At 35.9% G+C, this 18,957-nt stretch overlaps 1 protein-coding gene across 1 annotated transcript; it reads left to right on the top strand.

Annotated features, from left to right (window-relative positions):
* Positions 1-34: 34 nt before the first annotated feature.
* LOC103949159 lies at positions 35-7,613 on the top strand. Its single transcript, XM_018647914.2, has 9 exons — positions 35-2,670; positions 2,901-3,009; positions 3,092-3,158; positions 3,283-3,328; positions 3,418-3,516; positions 3,726-3,794; positions 3,894-4,131; positions 4,272-4,399; positions 4,710-7,613. Exons 1-9 carry the CDS (start codon positions 2,449-2,451, stop codon positions 5,967-5,969), a joined length of 2,238 nt encoding a protein of 745 aa, XP_018503430.2. The 5' UTR covers positions 35-2,448; the 3' UTR covers positions 5,970-7,613.
* Positions 7,614-18,957: the final 11,344 nt, after the last annotated feature.

Below are 18,957 nucleotides of genomic sequence, written 5' to 3'. Positions count from 1 at the left end.
TTTTGTCGTATCAATAGCGACATTGTGTAACGTAAATAGTGTTGTGCCAAATCTGGCGTAACAATTGCATGTTGAACAGATTAGGAAGTTACTGGCACTCGTAGAAGTTGAGTTTGTTCATCGCACAGTTGTCAAAATAATCGTTGCATGTAACGCTTGCCTGACCACCTACCCCGAGCACAGACAAAAGTGCCCGGTGTATAAATTCATCTGTATAGAAGTTCTTGATCACTTGAGTCTGAGAGTGGATTGAATGCATGTTATGTGATGAGAATTTTGCCAGATTTGAAAGAGTTCTAGGGCTGTGAGTGTTCATTTGGTAATTTTACCTGCACTTTCCCATTTGCTGTTATCTCAAGTGCTGCATTGGCTCTCTCATGAGGTTTGTTCTCTTTTCTTTGCTCCAATCTACCTTTCCTTCTATACAGATTCTGTACATAGCTGCATTTTTACCCGGTTGTTCGTAACATCTTTGTTTCGAGCTTCTAAGGTTCGGTTGGCGGGGTTTTCCGGTCCCGTGTTATTTTTCTTACTTTAATTTCAGTAATTTTTCATTTTCCTGTATCCTTTAACCATTATTGCTTCAAATTTGGAAGATACAAAAATGTACTTGTGCTGCAAAAGGAGGAATAGGGGAGGAAAAGGAAGACTTCCATTTGGCCTGTGTAGCTTTCATCCTTACTCTCCTCTCCTTTTGCATGTGCATGTTAACAATGGATCCTCAATGTAGGAGTTTGAAAACGAGCTTACAATTGAGGAAGTGCTTCTTCATGAAGCACTTCTAAGAAAAAGCGTTTTTGCTAGATGCTCGTCCAAATTTGAATTAAAGTCTTAAATGTTATTTTAAAAGTGCTTTTATTATTCGGAAACACTTGACTTTTTCTATCAAAAGTTGTCTGGGTTTTTTTTTTTAATTTTTTTGTGTAATTTCAAGGCGTTTTTAGCTTTTCTGAAAACACTTCCAAGCGGATACCTCTAGAAATCAAGAGTTGCGGTTGTTTCAATAAATTATCATGGTAAAAATTTCAAGTTCTACTATTCATCACAAGGAAATTTGCTTCAAGCCGTTATTGTTTTGGCAAAAAAAATAAAGACAGAAATAGTTTCACCTTGCAAACCTTCTCTCTTTGTTTAGGGAGCAATTTTCCAAAACTTACTATTATGTCTAAACGTTTTTGTTGGAAGTACGTTGAAATTTAATTAAAATCTAGAAAGTACTTTTGCAATCTAAATGTATGTCAAACACTGACGAAATGCTTTTTGTCAATAAAACATCGCAGTAAAAATTTCTAGTTCTACTTTTCATCAAGTTTGTTTCAAGACGTTGTTTGAAAAAAGCAAAATATTTTCACCTTGCCAACCTTCTCTTTGTGGTAAAACTAGCAACGAAAGTGACATCATCGGTGATGAGCTGTAAAATATTTTGGTAAAATATCTTGGTGCTGATGCTGATGTGGGAGAGTCCGTTACAAATGAATTGGTATTTTGCACTTAGGTACGGTTTTATAGTTAAAATGGTTTTTGAAATTGATATAATTCTTTATTTTGGTCCCTAAAATTCAATAAAAGTGATTCCTGAGTTTGTACATCATAAATTATTTTGGTCATTCCTAAAAAATTTATCAATATCTTTGTCAAATTATCACATGAACGATCATGTGACCACCTTTTTATGGATATTTTTGTCAAATCAACTCCTCTACTTAACGAGGATATTAGAATATGTTTCACAAAAGAAACAAAATGATTTACGATGGACAAATTTAGAGATCGCTTCTATTGATTTTTAATGTTATTAATCAAAATGAGAAGTTATGTCGATCTCAGAGAACTAAAAAGTCCCAAAATATTCATTTGTTGTTTTCCTCCCTCCATTCCACACAACAAGGTCACAACAACGGTAAAAAAGAAGGAAAATTAATGAAAAGGGCTTGAAAACTTTTAGTTTTAACGATAAGGACAAAATAAAGGGTAAAGTGAATAGTAACATGATTGACTTTTTAGTGTAAAAATGTGGTTTTTCGTTAAAGTGAATAGTACCGCGGGCTTTTCGTTAAAACTTCCTAAAAAAAATTCCTTTTCTATTGCGTCCTAATTTACTTTTGCTTCAAACTTTACTTCAGGTAAGTTTTCATGTTCTTTCTTTGTTCCTTTTTTATAGATTAATTTTAAAGAGAGTAACATAGAAAGTAAAATTTCTTATAAAAGCTGATATGGGAATAGTAACAGAAAATTAGAAGCGAATTACACACACAAACTAATTACAAACCTTTAATCAAAAATGAAACTAGAGAACACTGAATCGTGGATTATGTCCGACATTATTATAAGTTTAGTGAGCCTCTGGTTCTATTTTTGATTAAAAGTTTGTAACAGACCCTTTTTTGTGCGCATTTTCTATATTACAAACGTGGGTTGAAATTAAAATGTATATGGTGCAATCCAGAGATGGAAATATGGGAGGGAAGTGAACTAGTTGAAGGGAGAAGGAAGAGTGCCCGAATATTGGCATTGAAGGAGGTTAAGAAGAACAAGGAAATCTCCAAATCCAAAGACAATGTCCGTAGAGAGAATGGTCAGACACCCGTTGCAGCAAAAACAGCAGCTTCTGGTGCCAAGAGGGGCCGAAAGCGCAAAAAACTTGACGATGTAGTTCTATCCTCTCAACAGGTCGTTCTGTCCCTGCCCTACTCTTGCATTATGTATTTACATATATTCTTTGTATTGATATTGTCGATAGTGTATCAATAACATGTTGGTACTTATTGCCAACGATATCAATACCTTAACAATATAATACGGATAGTTAGAGAGGAACAATGTCCGTTTAAGTGAAAAACTAATGTATATATGTGCATATGTAAATTGAAACTCTAGTTTATCTTTGATGCTTCTTTCAGCTGCAGGGTCCTTACCATAAGTTGCAGCTCGGTAATCCTTCCCTTCTCATTTGCCGTTGCATGCGGGATTTTGAAGATCGAATACATGATGTCGATGCAATCAAGATCAGTGAGCCTCTTATTTCTAACATAGATGTTTGTTTAGTTCAAGATTTCCGAATGCAGTAACGTAGTTATTGTTCATGTTGCAGAACAACTGTTATCTACGCCATTGTCGGTGAAACAAGTCTGCGAGTACATCCTTAATACATTACAGAGGTGTGTGCACATTTTTTTTTCCCTCTTCTGCAATGCTTGAATTACTACTTGAAAAATTACTTAAGGACGTCGATTATTTACATACGATATGTTTTTTTTATCCTAATCTTTCTGCTTTACATAGGAGGGACACACATGATGCATTTGCTCAGCCTGTTGACCCTAACAAGGTTAGTTCTACACTTGTTGCCAAATTTTTCTCACATTTTTTTTTCATCTTTCTAATCAGAAAACAACAATATGTTTCTTGGTTTCCAAGGTAATAACCTATTACGCAATCATAAAAAATCCAATGGATTTTGGCACCGTGAGAGATAAACTTCATGCAGAAATGTATGCAACCCTGCAACAATTCAAGGTTCGTGCCGAAACAAACACTCTTCCTCCTTTCATGTTCTTTCCTCTTCTTCTTCTTCTTGCAGTTTGTGTTGCACCATTTTCAACTCTCCTTCGTATCCGGTGTCTTTCAGAAACCGGAAAAAATTACCACATCATCTTATGTTTTGAATTGCACCGAGTTGCATGTGTAATTGGCGAAATTATGAACTTTTTCCTTTGAATTAACAGCGTGATGTGCTGCTGATACCCAAAAATGCAATTCACTTTAACGCAGAAGCCACCATATATTACCAAGAGGTAGGTTAATTTATTTAATTCTTCCTTTTCATCGTTTTTTTTTTTTTTTTTTTTTTTTTGTAATATAAACTACCATGAAAATCTTATTTTTCTTACCAGGCTCAAGGTATAAAAGATCTAGCCGACGAACTTTTCAGAACTCTGAGATGTGATCGAATACGTTTTCTGTTAAAATATTACTTCCATGAAATACTCTGCCCTCATGGGCATGGTGGAGATATACACTCAAAGTTTCTTGAACCAACTGGGAAGCCAAAGTTTCTTGAACCAACTGGCAAACCATGGCGCTTGTGTGGCTCATCCCTCAGAAGTGAAAAACAAGCAGATCCAAATCCTGGTAAGTATTGCAATGGCTTAGAGACTACTGATTAGAAGATAACTAGAACAGGCAGAATTCGAAGAATGTTTCTACCTTCATGCATTTTTATGGATGGAAAAGGAAGCTAACCTGGTTTTCTTTTCCCTTGCTTTGGACAGGATTGAGAGATGGTAGGGACTCAAATTTAGCCAGAGCGCAGAGGCGTTACACTTATTGTACGCCTTCCAAAGAGAATGAATCTTTAATCTCAGCTGTCTACAATGCACCCAATAAATCACTTGTTCATGTAAGTTACTATGATATAACCTCACCTGCATAAGGAAGTACAGCAAGTTAGTTTTTTACACACAAGATTTTTCGTAACTTCTGCACGATATGTTTCATATGCACACAGAAAAGGACTTTTATTTGGCATGCAATTTGTTCCATGACCGAAGATTGTGATAGCCTGTCTGTATTCAGTTGTTCTCATAGAACTTTATGGAAGTGTTTGAAAAATGTTTTAACTTTGAGATTATATACTGGTTTGGGCAAACTTGATATATAAGTATAAATAATTAAATATATAACTTGGTTGCTTCTTCTTGACAATGTAGATTGATGCTGGATTAGGATACAAAGAAAGTCTCATGCGGTTTATTAAAAATTTGGGGCCAACAGCTCAAATGGTTGCTAAGAAGAAATTAGAAAGTCTAGTTGCAGCTCAGAATTGTCAGCCTCAGGCAACCCCTCCATTTCAGAACCAAAATTATCCTGCTTTCGCCCTATCTGCATCACCGGCACTTGGCCATCCTATTGGTGTTAATAGTTCTCAAATGACTCAAATGCAACATAATTCCCTGTATAACTTGCCAAAGGAAGTGAATGTCCCTTATTTTCTTGGTGATGCTTCTGCACAAGGATATGCCCCGGTTAGAGCCAGCCTATGCATCAATGAGGGTGCTTACAAGGGAAACATGAATGCACCCGACACATCCAGAATAGACATGAAGGGTAATCTCATTGACCCGAAAGGGAAGGCACATGAGGAAGGACATACTTACAAAAAAGCTTTCCCGGAACGGATAGGTATTGATATAAACAAAATCATGGACTCCCCTAGCCTTACCAATGGTATAAGACTTCACAAGAGCAAAATGGAAGGCAGGCCTCATCAAAATCAGAACAGCAACGTTCAGTTGGAGTCGCACATTCGCGTTGTTAGAGATTTGGGTGGTCCTGAGGGAAACAGCACAAAGTTTAGGACTGTGGATATGCTAGCAGAACGTAACAATGTAGGAAACCTGCAGCAGCTTCCGCAAGCTCGGATGTCTAGGACTGCATTGAATCAGTCGAGGCTGCAAGAGATCATGTCAAATACCAACACCTACCTCAGGACATCATCTTACTTGCCTTCACCCACTCCAGAGCTGTCGAGTTTGATCCAGACAACAACTTCCTTCAATGGTTTCGACACGCAACTGAGTAGCAACTATGCAGCTAACTCTTTTCATGCAGGTCAGCTTCCTCAAAAGAATAACTATATAGCTAACCCTACACAGGCAGGTCAGCTCATGCCTCAATGTAACAGTCCCAATGCGGCGCAAGGTGTGCAAGAAATGAGTAGCTTTCCCAGCATGAAACTGAAGCTTGGTGAGGATCATAGTGCATTGGCAAAGAGTGACATGTTTATGAGGAGAGAACAATGTGTGGAGTCACTGGCGGTTCAGGGAATAGTGAAGCCTCCTCCCTTGTACAATGCATTTGGTAGCCATGAAAGAGCTTCAACTCAATGGTACCAAAAGGAGCCTACTCCTGAACCTCTTCTGCCCTGGCTGGTGGACTCTCAGCAGCCTAACTTGTCTCTTCAGCTGTGAGTTGAGCTATTTGAGGGACTCCTTTGAACTATCATCCTATGAATGTGGATCAAAACTTGTTTTGTATTTCTCCTTTGAATGTCCTTTGCCTTGTCGTAAGTTAGAGATAATTTTATGTTTTATGTTCTAGTGCATGATGTCTTTCTTAGCGTTGTTCATCTATGTCGTCTTTGAACTGCTTTCGCAGCACCCCAGACTTATGTTTTATATTCTAGTAATGTCTTCATTTGTGTTCATCTATGTCCATCCCTTAGGGCTTCAATTTTTTATTTATTTAACTGCAATACTCTATTTAATTTAATTTAAACTACGAGAAGGGGAATTCAAATTTGCAAGCATAGATGAGTACACTACTCTAGCCAACTTGACTAAACAAAATTTGCTAAGACTTCAATTTAAGTCCTCTTTTAACCGGCTGTGCTTCAAATTGAATTTTTTCTTCACCCGCAGCTATAGTTCAAGAGTCTAAAAAGTGAACGTTAAAATGATGAATTCTCGCAATGTGGCATCAAAAGACGCATAAGTTCTCAAAGAGGGCAAGTGAAAAGACAAAAAGCACTTATTCCTAGTGAAAGCCACTTCGCCTGTACATGGGCTGGCTCCTTCCTTCAACCTGATAGTTTAAGCTTTATAGTATTTATATTTTAACTAGGCTCGTGTTTACCATTCTAAGCAGATACTTAACCCTCCAATAACAAATAACAAGTAAAAGTTAATCATTAAACAACACTAGCATGTTTTGCTATGCCTGTGAAACTTCACTTCGATTAGGAAGCTCGTTGCTGGGTTTATTGCTTATTGTTGGCATTATTTTGGACGGAGATTAATGACAGCTCCCTTGAGGGGGTGGGAGGTTGCAGATCTGTGAATTTTTATTGAGCGAATGGGTGGGTAGTTTAGATTAGGAAGCTTTGGGCATGGAGGTGCTGCTGTGATGGACTGATGGAGGGGATCGAGGAAGAGCTTGTCATTTTTTTAATTATATTTTTAGCTTTCAAAATATTATAATAGTTTTTAATATTATTTTGTACACCTGGCAAATAAGTGGGCCCAATCATACCACATTAGTGAACCTAACAGATTTTTTAAGAGAACTAACAAAAATGATAAAACGAAACAAAAATTGAGTTTCAACAAGTACAGTGATCAAAATTAAGTTTCAGAAGTTAAAAATTGAAGTGAAGTGCCAAAAGAGCATAACAAAAAATAAGCCTACAATTAATGCTTTAACTTATCAACAAAAAATAAGCCTAAAATTCATGCTTTAACTTACCGACACGTCAACATATGATACGATGTTGGCAGGCTGCCACCTCTTACTTTTTAGTCTTTAGTTATCAGGGAGGGGGGACCATTACTGTACGTATCGTTTTCACTGACTAGGGTTTACAAGAGAAGGCCACCTTTAGCTTACTTCACATGTCAATGAACTATTATGTAAAGGCTGAAAGCAAAAGAGTTGAGACCACTTACTATTTTATGACCCCTAGGGTTGGAGGAGATGTTTTTGGTTCTGGATCTATCCTTTGCGGAGAGCCTTGATAAGTAGGTGTGATAACTTTTCCCTCCCATGTGTGATATCTGGAAAGCTCATAATGCATGCAGGTTTATAATTGCATTATTCACTTGGATATATCATTGACTCGCGCGCTAACAGTTTAAATTTCATAAATCTAGTATGTTGAAATGTTCCACATCGACCGTATCAATGAGAAAATAAGAGTTTAAATATCATAACCCTACTCTAACTATCACTGAGACCCTTTCTGATAAAACTTCACACCTGACGGATCCCATATGTGATATCTGGAAAGTACATAATGCATGCAAGTTTATAATTGCATTATTCACTTGGATACATTGTTGACTCACGCACTAACAGTTTAAACTTCATAAGTCCAATATGTTGAAATGTCTTTAAACTTCATAAGTCCAGTATGTTGAAATGTCCCACATCGGACTGTATCAATGAGAAAAGAAGAGTTTAAATATCATAACCCTACTCCAACTATCACTGAGACCTTTTCTGATAAAAACTGACATACTTCATATTGAAGTTGCAAACTTACAAGAGAAATTTCTCTCACAATCGAAGAGTATCATTAACAGTTTAAGCCTCGAAAGTCTAATTACTGTCTAACATGAATCTCTATGGCACTGTTGGTTAATTTTCTAACAGTGTAACCTTTTGCAGCCCAACAATTGTTCATGCATCGTTTCGGCTCGAGTAAAATATGACCTCCCTTGCTAAAACCCGTCACACCAAGGGAGTTTCAAGCATACATTGAGGAAGCGCACACAAACAAGTGAGGAGAAACTGCATTTCCCTCTCTCATTATATACAAATACAAGAGGTTCCCTCACATCCAACTCCACTTCTTTCAAACCTAGCTGATCTCCCCGATCAGTTGTGAGAGAGACATTGTATACGAGTGACGAGAGCATTCTCATAAGATTTAAGACATAGATATCTTGGGTATACAAGTAATTTCCTTCCTTGCCCAAATTGGTAATGAAATAGGTCGAACTAGGTACTTATGCTTCCAAGAAAGAAGTCTAAAGAAAGCAAAAAGATCCGTTGTCTTCTAGTAGATCACCTCATGCACTGAGCCAATTAGAGATTTCTTCGAATGACATCAACAACAAAATAAAATAGGGCAACTGACAACATGGAAACACACCCCCATATAGAAAGAATATTAATTTTACCGTAAGTTAATCAAAGACCGTAACAAATGCTCATTACTCGATAAATACAGTTAAAAATCTACTTCACTTGTACTTTCATTATCTTTTTTTTGGTGTACTTCCATTATCGACAACCACTGAACTGCTTATTTTAATTCACTTTAGATCCTCACACACACGTACACATAGTATATGCATACCACCTTTTGAGCCCTAAAAAAGGGGTTTTCCGCTCCATACAAACAAGAAAACCCTACTCACAATTAAATTTTAACTCTGCTTGACTCATTACTTGTAAGGATCCAACAGAACTCACAACTTACAACTTGATAGGTGCATGTAACAACTCGTTAAAATCACACCAAAAAACCGTTTTTATACGTGTTAGATTGTAATTTTCAGTTTAGGATGAATGACAATGACCTAAGAAGGAAGCCATGTTTCTTTCTTAATTTTTACCTCAAAGGCTTAAGAAATTTGTGCAAAAATAATGCTCAAGAAACAGATTTTCTGCTGATAAAGACTAAAAGTGGATTGTGGGGTATGTGATATACAATAAAATACGGAGATCACGACTGCCAATGAAGCATGAAGTGCAACAATAGCATATAGCTCCAAGTTCCAACCTCTGCAATTCTGAGAGACTGAGAGACTGCGTTTAGCCCCACTAGACGTAGACATGAGGCGGGTTTTAAGATACCAAAACGCATGCCATAAAATTTCACTTTCTAATTATGATGCGTTGCCAAACATTGCCAAAAGAATAGAGACAACCAACCACAGCCTCCATATTTCCCCCAACATAAAACATGCACCTGTAAATTGTGAAGCACCAAATGAAAAGCTCCTTCCCCTGGCGAGGGTTCAGTTGACACTGCTCGACTTGTTCGTTCTCTAGTAACATGTTTTTAACTGTCTAGTTTTTACTAAAAATAATAATCTCTAAGCACAGGAGAGAAGCTTTGATGCAATGGGAATATATATACCTACATACTCTCTCTCTCTAGTAGCATGTTCTTTTACCTTTGCATTTACCTGTTGGAGAGAAACTTCCATGCAATGGGGTATACACAGCATCTCGCTCTAGCAGTATGTTTTTAACTCTCAAGTTTTTACTAAAAATAAGTCTCCAGATTTCTCACTCATCCAGTCTAGTGTGATAGTCCAAGTGGTTAGTACGAAAGAGAGGGGAACGATGGCAGGACTGGAAAGTTCTTTTTCCCTCCACAATCATTTTGTTCAATTCAATGGAAATGTTTTGAAGGGTTTTGAAGGGAGAAAGAAGTTCCCTCTCCATTAAAGTTCCATGCCACTAATTTCATAGGGTTGATCAGCCTCTTTCTCTTATTTCCTACTACCTGCAACCAAAATATATGGATACAACAAAAAACGTACACTAAATTTGTTGTCGAATTTCAAGTGGTGTCACATCATCCATTGTAATAGATATAGCACCCCTGACCAATTAGTTTAACTTCAGCATGTTCAAAATGCACAAACATAAATTGTGGTGTAGAAAAATGATGGCATTAACGGAGAGAACTGCAATTATAGTATCAATAGAGAAATCGGACATAATTCAATTCACCTGACGAATATGTAACAAAAAAATGCGGAGATAAACACAGTTCTGATCACTAAGTACATCATGAAAAGAAATGGTTAGGTAAACAATATATACAACAAAGAAGACAGTAAAAGGGAGCTCCCTTCAGTCCAAGCACAGAGAAGAAAAGAATGAAATTTATCTCCCGCATCATTCACACATTCGCAGTAGAAATATCCACTCCTTTTCTACTGAGTTTGAATGAATGAGTCGGCAGCTAATTCAAACCCTTTGCCCTTCCGTGAGTGGACTGAAGAAAGCTCACTTAAACCATCTCTAAGAACACATAATACACATGATTCCAACAATATTTACTGCTCCATGAAAACTATTATTCAAAGGGATGAAAAATGGAAACAAACATTTTGGTACGTTTATGCTAATTCAGAAGTGGGTAAAACAAGAAAGACCAACAAGAAGACTCAATTTTCTCTCTTTTTCACTAATGACTAGCTAATTGAACAAAATGTTAATATGATGCGGTTGCAATTCCAAGTACATTTTTGCCTATGATGCAACCATATAAACTTAATAAGGTTTCCCTGAATCATTTTGAAGTCTAATTAATAAACGAAAACAAGCAAATGACAAGTTAAAAAGTGATCACAGTATTCACTAGTGCTTCCTTGGATGGAATTTGTGTATGCAGATGACCTGCATTCAAATTTCATGTTCAAGTATATTCCATTAATAGTTATTATTGAAATGTTATAGAAATCCTGAAAGCTATAATATTAATTCTTACTTAACTTAATTACAGAAGTCCTGCAAGCAGAACTTTTATTTATATAACTGAAATCTTACCGAAATTCTGGGAGCAGAAATGTTCAAATCTAACCTAAAATCCTATTACTTTAATGTTACAGAGCTCTTAAAACCCAATTAACATATCTGTATTTTTTTGGGGTAATTCCTGTATATATTCTCAAATAGGTGTAGAGATTATGCAAATTACCAGAAAATAGTGTCGAATTCTGACTTTCCATGACTTATAATGTATGTCCAAGACTTGCTTTCTCTCCATTTCTTCTGTTTTCCACTTGCACATAATTAGAACCAGATAATTTAAAGTGGGGGAGTAACTTCTTTTTATTCAGATCTCAAAGTTAGTATTTCTTGCATAAACCCTGACCCCAAGTAAATGTAATCCCACTACTATGCACCAAAGATTCACAACCACCAAAAACATCAGATCATATATCATCGCCTTAGATGCCCTATGAATTACTCTTAACAATATATATACATATATATATATAAATAAACAAAGATGGTATAACAGCTTTCATCACCACAATTTAGTAAAATTAAAGATTAAAATTAGTAAAGATTGTGTAACAGTTTCTTCTACGAGAATCTCATCGTAAAATTAAGGAGCTTTTTAGAGATTAGGAGGGAACAAATAAATAAAATGGTGTGAGAAAGACCAACTTATCAAAAATGAAGCAAACACATACCTGATAGACTAAAGGACTAAAAGACTTTCAGACTTACTAAGAATAGAACCTCCACAGAAACGTCCTTACAACTTCACCAAAAAGTAAATCCTTGCAATTCAACCTCCATCAGCAGCCGCACTGTGTATAAGTCTGTGATGATACATTCAGAAGAATTGAAGAAACGCAGACACAGAAAAATAGACAAAACCCATGAATAATTAAATGACACTATTAAGAAGAAAAAAGATAATTAATCGAAACGAGTGATGCAAAAATCAAGGAGGGAGAGGGAGGAGGGAGAGGGAAAATGGGGGGAAGGAGGTGAGGAAGTGTCGCTGTCTTTCATGGGAATCAGAGAAGGGAAAACGATATATTGGAGATCTCTCTATCTACCTGATCTCTCTACACAAATCTGGCAAAAGCACTGGTGTTTGTGTGTTACTATATACCCAAAGAATAAAAGTAAAAATAAAATAAAATAAAAAAGTGAAAAGTGGTATTTTCTTTTCTTTACTTTTCTTTCCTTTTCTTATTGTTACTAGTATTTACTCATCCAACATGGATACGCTACAATACAAGGCTCCCTCTCTCTCTCTCTCCATCTCCAGATACATCACCACAGACTCAGAGAGATGATTATGCCACTGATATATACAGCTCATCCTCTCCACAACTGTGTGGAGAAGAAATAGGTGGTGGGGTTTCTTTGACCATAGTTTTGCTTGCTTCTCTCTCTCTCTCTCTCCCGTCTACTACTGTGTGTTGCACTAGTATCTAGGTCTAAATCTTCTCTCAGTATTTGCAGGGCAGAAGTACTCTATATATAGGGTTTGAGGTCACAGATTAGTCCGGCGGAGAAAGTCAGGGTCTCATACTCGTTGAGTCATTCTGAATATCGAAATGACTTAACTAGCCCTCACCCTACTACCCCATCGTATTTTATAGGAAAAATTAGAATGCCTTATATTTTTTACTATTGTTGTTAGATTAAACATTCATCATTTTTAAAGATTTGATTAAGGTACTTTGATCAACTGTCACCTCAATAATTTTCTATTCATTTAATTTTCATGTCATTAATTTAAATGCATTTATATATAGGTATAAGGTAGCTTAGCAACTAATTGCCTACAATATAGGAATTCAATTTCGTCAATCCCTTTCTACGCATTAAATGACATTTTTTTTAATAAAATAAAATAAAAAATTTAACTAATTCCTCATTACCTTATTATCAGTATTTTTTTTTCAAATTCTCTTTCTATTAAAAATGTCTCAATAAAAAGTCTTCAATACATATTTTTTCACGTATAGATATATAAAAAATATACTTAAAACTTTGGTACATTTGAGAACAAAAGTATCGACTTTTGGTACGTTTATATTTCAAATGTACCGAGAAACCAAATGTACCAAAAATTCAAATGTACCATAAAACCAAATGTACCCATTGTTATGTAACCCTTTTGGGACGTTTAGATTTCAAATGTACAGAGAAACCAAATGTACCAAAATTTCAAATATACCATAAAGCCAAATGTGCCCATTGTCAGGTAACCTTTTTGGTACGTTTAGATTCCAAATGTACTAAAAGACCAAATGAACAAAAAATCACAAATGTACCACAAAACCAAATGTCTCTATCTGATAACCCTTTTTGGTACATTTACTGCTAGTGACACACCCCAACCAAAATCAGGGCGTGTTACCCGTCACGTGAGGATTGTGACATCCCACATCGTCCATGGAAGTGATCCTTATATGTATATTTCCATCTCTACCTAGCACGAGGCTTTTTGAGAGCTCACTGGTTTCGGGTTCCGTTGGAACTTCGAAGTTAAGCGAGTAGCGCGCGAGAGCACTCCCATGATGGGTGACCCACTGGGAAGTTCCCGTGTGAGTTCCCAAAAACAAAACCACGAGGGTGTGCTGAGGGCCCAAAGCGAACAATATCATGCTACGGTGAAGTTGGGCCCGGGAAGTGATCCCGCCTGGGCCGGGATTTGACAGCTAGCCTATTGTGAGATACTAAATAAAATGTACAAAAAGAATTAATTATTAAAAAAAAACATTGTTTATATGACAAAAATACCCCTGCATTATTTGGTGCATTGTTTTGGGTTGCTTTTGAATTTTCTTTGTTTGAGGCTGTTGGCTTTATATATATAGGGATCAGGATCCTCTCCTGAGCTAAGGGTGAGAATCATCCTGAGCAAGCTCATCGGGCCATTCAAATTTTATCCAACGATTATAGTTATTATAATTTTTAGAGGGGCCCCTGTTTGTAATCATTGGATAAAATTTGAACGGTCAGATAGGCTTACTCAGAAGGATCCTCACCCTTAGCTCAGCTCAGGAGAGGATCCTGATCTATATGGAGATACCATGTAGGTCCAACTAAAATACAATGATGACTGATATTGTATTTGACCACACATACAATATGCCTTCTCTATAAGAACAACTTACCTGCAATGAGTTTATCATTATGTGGCATCCCAATAAATGTCATGTATTTTTTTTTTTTTTTTTGACAATTAATTCGTGTGTTGAAAAACCTGCATCTGTCATTATACTCTAAGAATGTGATGCTATAGTGGTCGTGAACATTTTTCATGTAAATCATTTTTCTTTTCTATAACTAAAACTCAACTCGAGTCTTACTTAATTTTTTAAAATCCAAATGTTGTAACTGAATTCTTTAAAACTTAACTTGAGTCTCATTTTGCCTTCTATCGTCAAAATTTGTTACAAATCCATTAAAATTGTTTATGTGACACAAATAGATTCATTGTTGCTAGGGTTGTAAACCAGCTTGAAACAGCTCAAGTTTGTAACAAGTTCGACTCTTATTTGGTTCGTGGAAGCTCAGTTCATGAAAGAACAAGCCAAGTGTATAATTCAACTCGTAAAGCTTGTGATCAGCTCATTTATCTTTTACGAGATGGTTTAAACTCGATTCCACTCAACAAGTTTGTTTGGATGAAATATCATGTTCAAGCTTTTGCTTTTGGATAATTATATATACTTACTATTCTTCTAACTTTAGATTGATTATCTTCACTTTTAGTTTTGTTTTAGATGGAGATCGATATAGTGTCCCTTCGTCGTATTTTGTTTTTAAGGAAACTACAGGTATGGAAAAAGAAAGATACTATTTTAAAGTAGTATTTTTGAAAATTTTATGTCATACTGTTTATTTATTTATATATATAAACTTGTTATTATCATTTTAAAAATCTAATTATGCATTCCAAATTTATTATATTTAGAAAAAAAATACTCTTAATTATGAGAAGTGCACAATTGATTTTTTAGAGTGACAATATTAATTTCCTACATATATATATATATATAATATTATTAACAGTGTTGGCAAGTCGTGAAGTTTTGTTGCAAAATCAGACATCTTATTGCTTTAAATAGCTCGTGCCAGCTTGAGCTCCGTATTAAATTTGAAGTTTTTAAGCTTACTTGAGCTTGGCTAGCCAAGTCTATCTTGAGCTCTAAAAATATTTATTAGAATTATGTTTCTCTTATTTTGAAAAAAAAAAACCTAGTTTATATTTATTTTTTGCTACAATGTGGCACACATCTCAGCTATAATGGGTCTCTTTGTTCCACATAAACAATTTTGATAAATTTATTGACGAAATTGGACTGTATGGAATAAAGTGAGATATGATGAATTTTAAGAAATTAAATGACCAAATTTGAGTTTAAAAAAAATAAGTGACACTTGAGTTGAGTTTTAAGGATGCTAATGAAATCAAGCCTATATAATTTTTGGGTTATTTGTTGATTTCCAACTTATAAGGCATTGTCAATTCCCACCCCCCCGGGGAACTTTAACTTTATCCGATTACTCCTCTGAATTCTTACAATCAACCAAATTCCCCACGCCGTTAGATTTCCTAATTTTTCATCCATCTAATATTCCGTTCATCCTAAACAAAAATGTCTTTTTACAAGGAGACTAACTTGCTCAACTCAACTCACCACAACCTCCTCCCTTGAATACCTTACGAGCCCTTTTCATTTTCTATGCTTCTCTCTCTCCAAAGTTCACAACAGATTACACACAGAGCAATAAGAAATGTCACTCCTGCAAAATTCCCCACCGAATTTGACAGTTAAATCCCATTTCCAATTCTTTCCACCCCACGTCTCTAAACCTCAATCTCTCTCCCAAAACCACCTCCAAAAATCTACTTCCACCAATTAACACCCAAATCCCAACCTGCCCACCAATTCATGCTTCTTTTCTCTGCAACCACCCCACCAACACCCATCAATTTCCACTTTTACCCACCTTTTTTCTCTATTTCCACAAACTCCTGCATCCCTTAAACCCAACGCCACTTCCGCTCCCCGACCCCATGACCTCTTCACCACCATTAACACCTTAACACCCTCATCCCTCCAAAACTCTAGAAACCCCCCTCCTCACCCCCCCCCCCGCTACATCACGTCACTCCGGCTTTGATGGTGACCCCAATTCCAATTCCACGATCCCTCGGCATCCATCGTTGCCTCCTAGCTTCCACCTCCCCCGTCAACTTCTTTCAGAGGTTCAAGAAGGAGCAGAATATCGTGCTCCCAACCCTCACTTCCAAAAACTTTGCGTTCAACATTTAGACCTCTTTTGCCAAATCATCGACCCTGATGCTCTCTCTCGATTTGTTTGGCTTTGGTGAGCGGCCAAATTATTTTTATGCCCGTAGAATTTTGTGGCGTTGACAGATATGAATGAAATATCTAATGGAAAATTAGAAAATCTAACAGTATGGGGGATTTCGGCCAATTATAATAGTTTATGGGGGTAATTGACTAAAATTAAAATTCAGAGGAAAATTTGATAGCAACTTACAAGTTTGAGGGGGAAATCGACAAATACCTCATATAATTTTTTTGTCAATATAGGTTGTTGATTATAATCTTTTCATCTTTTGGAAATAAAAATTGTGTCTTTTCATCTCTGCTATTGATCACTGTTTCTCATGTATTTCAATAAATTATGGGTAGTTGAAATGTTTTATTCAAGCTTACTATTTGTGGAGCATGCAGTCATATTTTATACAGAATAAAGGATGAGAGAACGTATTACTGTTGTAAGCGAATCCAAGTATTTACAAGGAAGTCCCGCTTTAGATAAAAGTTTAGTAAGGTTTTGAGTCCATCGATTTTACACGTACTTGGAGTTCATCTATTGTGTCAGATTTTCTTCTTTTGGGATTCATTTGAACAAGAGTAGTATTTGTTTGTATTTAAGTGTTGCACCAAGTTTATCAATAAATTTTTTGGAGAAGAGACAGGCGAGGATTTCTGTAATGGTCCTCTCTTCTTTAGAGAAGGGGTAAGTGCCCCGCACATAACTCTTGCCCAAGTGCTAATTTTGCATAATCTTTCTCCAATTAAGGAAAAAAATGTTGCACCATACTCATTTTCCATGGAAAAGGAAAATTACTTACCGATTACAATATCGACTGAAATTTATAAAATTAAAAAAAAAAAGATAGACAAATAAAAATTAGTAAAACCAAGAAAATTAACAGCAACATAGCTATTGATCCATGCACTCTCATAGAGATGAGTTCATTCTATCTATGAAACTCATATGTATTTGAGAGTGTGTCACTGTTAACAAGTGTATCAGCATACGTATAAATAACAAATGTCACGTTTAACTCTTGCATGGTGCGATAAGTATATAGTTGTTGAACATTGGTTGGGTCCATTGGGAGACCTTGTCCAGGATTCCCTGAGAGAATATGTCTTTCTGATCCATGTCCTTCTCTCCTCGCAAAAGGACTCTCAGATATGATGATTCCTCTATAGCTAAGGCAAACAAGTAAGCACGATCATGTGTTGTTATGTCTTCATGTGCAAGAGTATACCAGCACAATGTTTCGAAGTTGACACGATCGACAAATCTTTAATTAATTTTCTTATAATTTGACACCAAAATAATGGAGTTTGCCACCGCCTTCAGAGCCACCCCATGTTTGTTTGTCTGGGAAAAGGGTGGCCACTGGCCACGCCACCCTCCCTTTACCTACCATTTTCATATTTCATTCACACCAGCGCCACCACAATCCAACAACAAGAAAACATGTGCACATTCAAAGTACTTATATATTCCCTTCATTTCTATTAGCGAAGGATAATAAAGAAAATTGAGGTTCCGTTGTAAAATTAATTGACAATATGAAGAATAATTGAATTCTTACAAATCTTTGTATGGTTCACTTATGTGGGACTTTGTCCTTAAATTCTCACACGTCCTCTCACGTGTGTTAAATTTTCAAGTCTAATACACGGACACAAATTGGGTGACGTGGAGCACGTGTGGCCAATGGCTTCACATGTGGACCAACCTGACTCTGATATCATGAAGAAAATCGATGTTCTATCATAAAACCAATTAGCACTATAGAGAGTAGTCCAACTCTTTATAAGCCGTTGCATAGTTTGATTTCTCACTACAGTGGAACATTGTCCCCATGCACATCCTCACAGATATAAGTCCAATGGCGATCGACTTTAGCAGTGCAAATTTTTAACTAAATGAGATATTAAAATGATTGCTTGTATAAGAAGGTTAATCGACCCTGGACCTAACTGGCACACCCTACTCATGAGTAGGTAGCAATAAAATATATAAAATGTGCAATGTACATCAATACACATCAAAATTTATGTCACATTTTCTGTATACTATTCTCTTCAAGTCGAGTGTGTACAGGACTGAAGAATTGTTTTTAATTTCAACTAGTAAATAATTGATAAGAGTATTGTTACACAAGTAGCATGTCAATGTCGTCTTATATATAAAAGGTGGACTTAAAATCAATTAATATGATCAACGATGTTTCTCTTTTTAATGTTTAAAATTAGTTAAAAATTGAATCAGTTTTCCCATCTAATAACAATAAACAAACATGTTATAATCTCATCAGTAAGCATATATTTCGTATGGACACTTTATATTTTGAGTATGTTGTGTTGAACACGCAGATGAAGCATAGAACATGAATTTTAGAGTGTGCTTTGACTTTTAAACATAGTAAAAAAATTGACATGACATGTTTGAGGTCAGTTTATCATTATTTTGAAAATATCAGGGGCCAAACTGAAATTTTAAACAACTATATGGTCAAATTATAATAGTTAAGCATTCTTTTAAATATCCAAACCCATCTCCCTATTGTCACTTTATCTATTTGAACTAGTACATTGATATTTGAGTGTATGA

Source organism: the organism of the source record quoted next, unplaced genomic scaffold (assembly GCF_019419815.1).
Source record: "Pyrus x bretschneideri cultivar Hongxiangsu unplaced genomic scaffold, Pyrus_bretschneideri_v1 Contig5, whole genome shotgun sequence".
NCBI classification, from domain to species: domain Eukaryota; kingdom Viridiplantae; phylum Streptophyta; class Magnoliopsida; order Rosales; family Rosaceae; genus Pyrus; species Pyrus x bretschneideri.
The sequence above is the reverse complement of the archived record's forward strand: the minus strand, read 5'-3'. Positions and strand labels throughout refer to the sequence as shown.

Excerpts from the sequence above, each read along its gene's own strand:
- LOC103949159 (XM_018647914.2), top strand. The coding sequence starts at position 2,449 with ATGGAAATATGGGAGGGAAGTGAACTAGTTGAAGGGAGAAGGAAGAGT. Across the intron at positions 3,517-3,725 it reads CAACCCTGCAACAATTCAAG|CGTGATGTGCTGCTGATACC; the intron begins GTTCGTGCCGAA and ends TTGAATTAACAG. Across the intron at positions 4,132-4,271 it reads ACAAGCAGATCCAAATCCTG|GATTGAGAGATGGTAGGGAC; the intron begins GTAAGTATTGCA and ends TGCTTTGGACAG.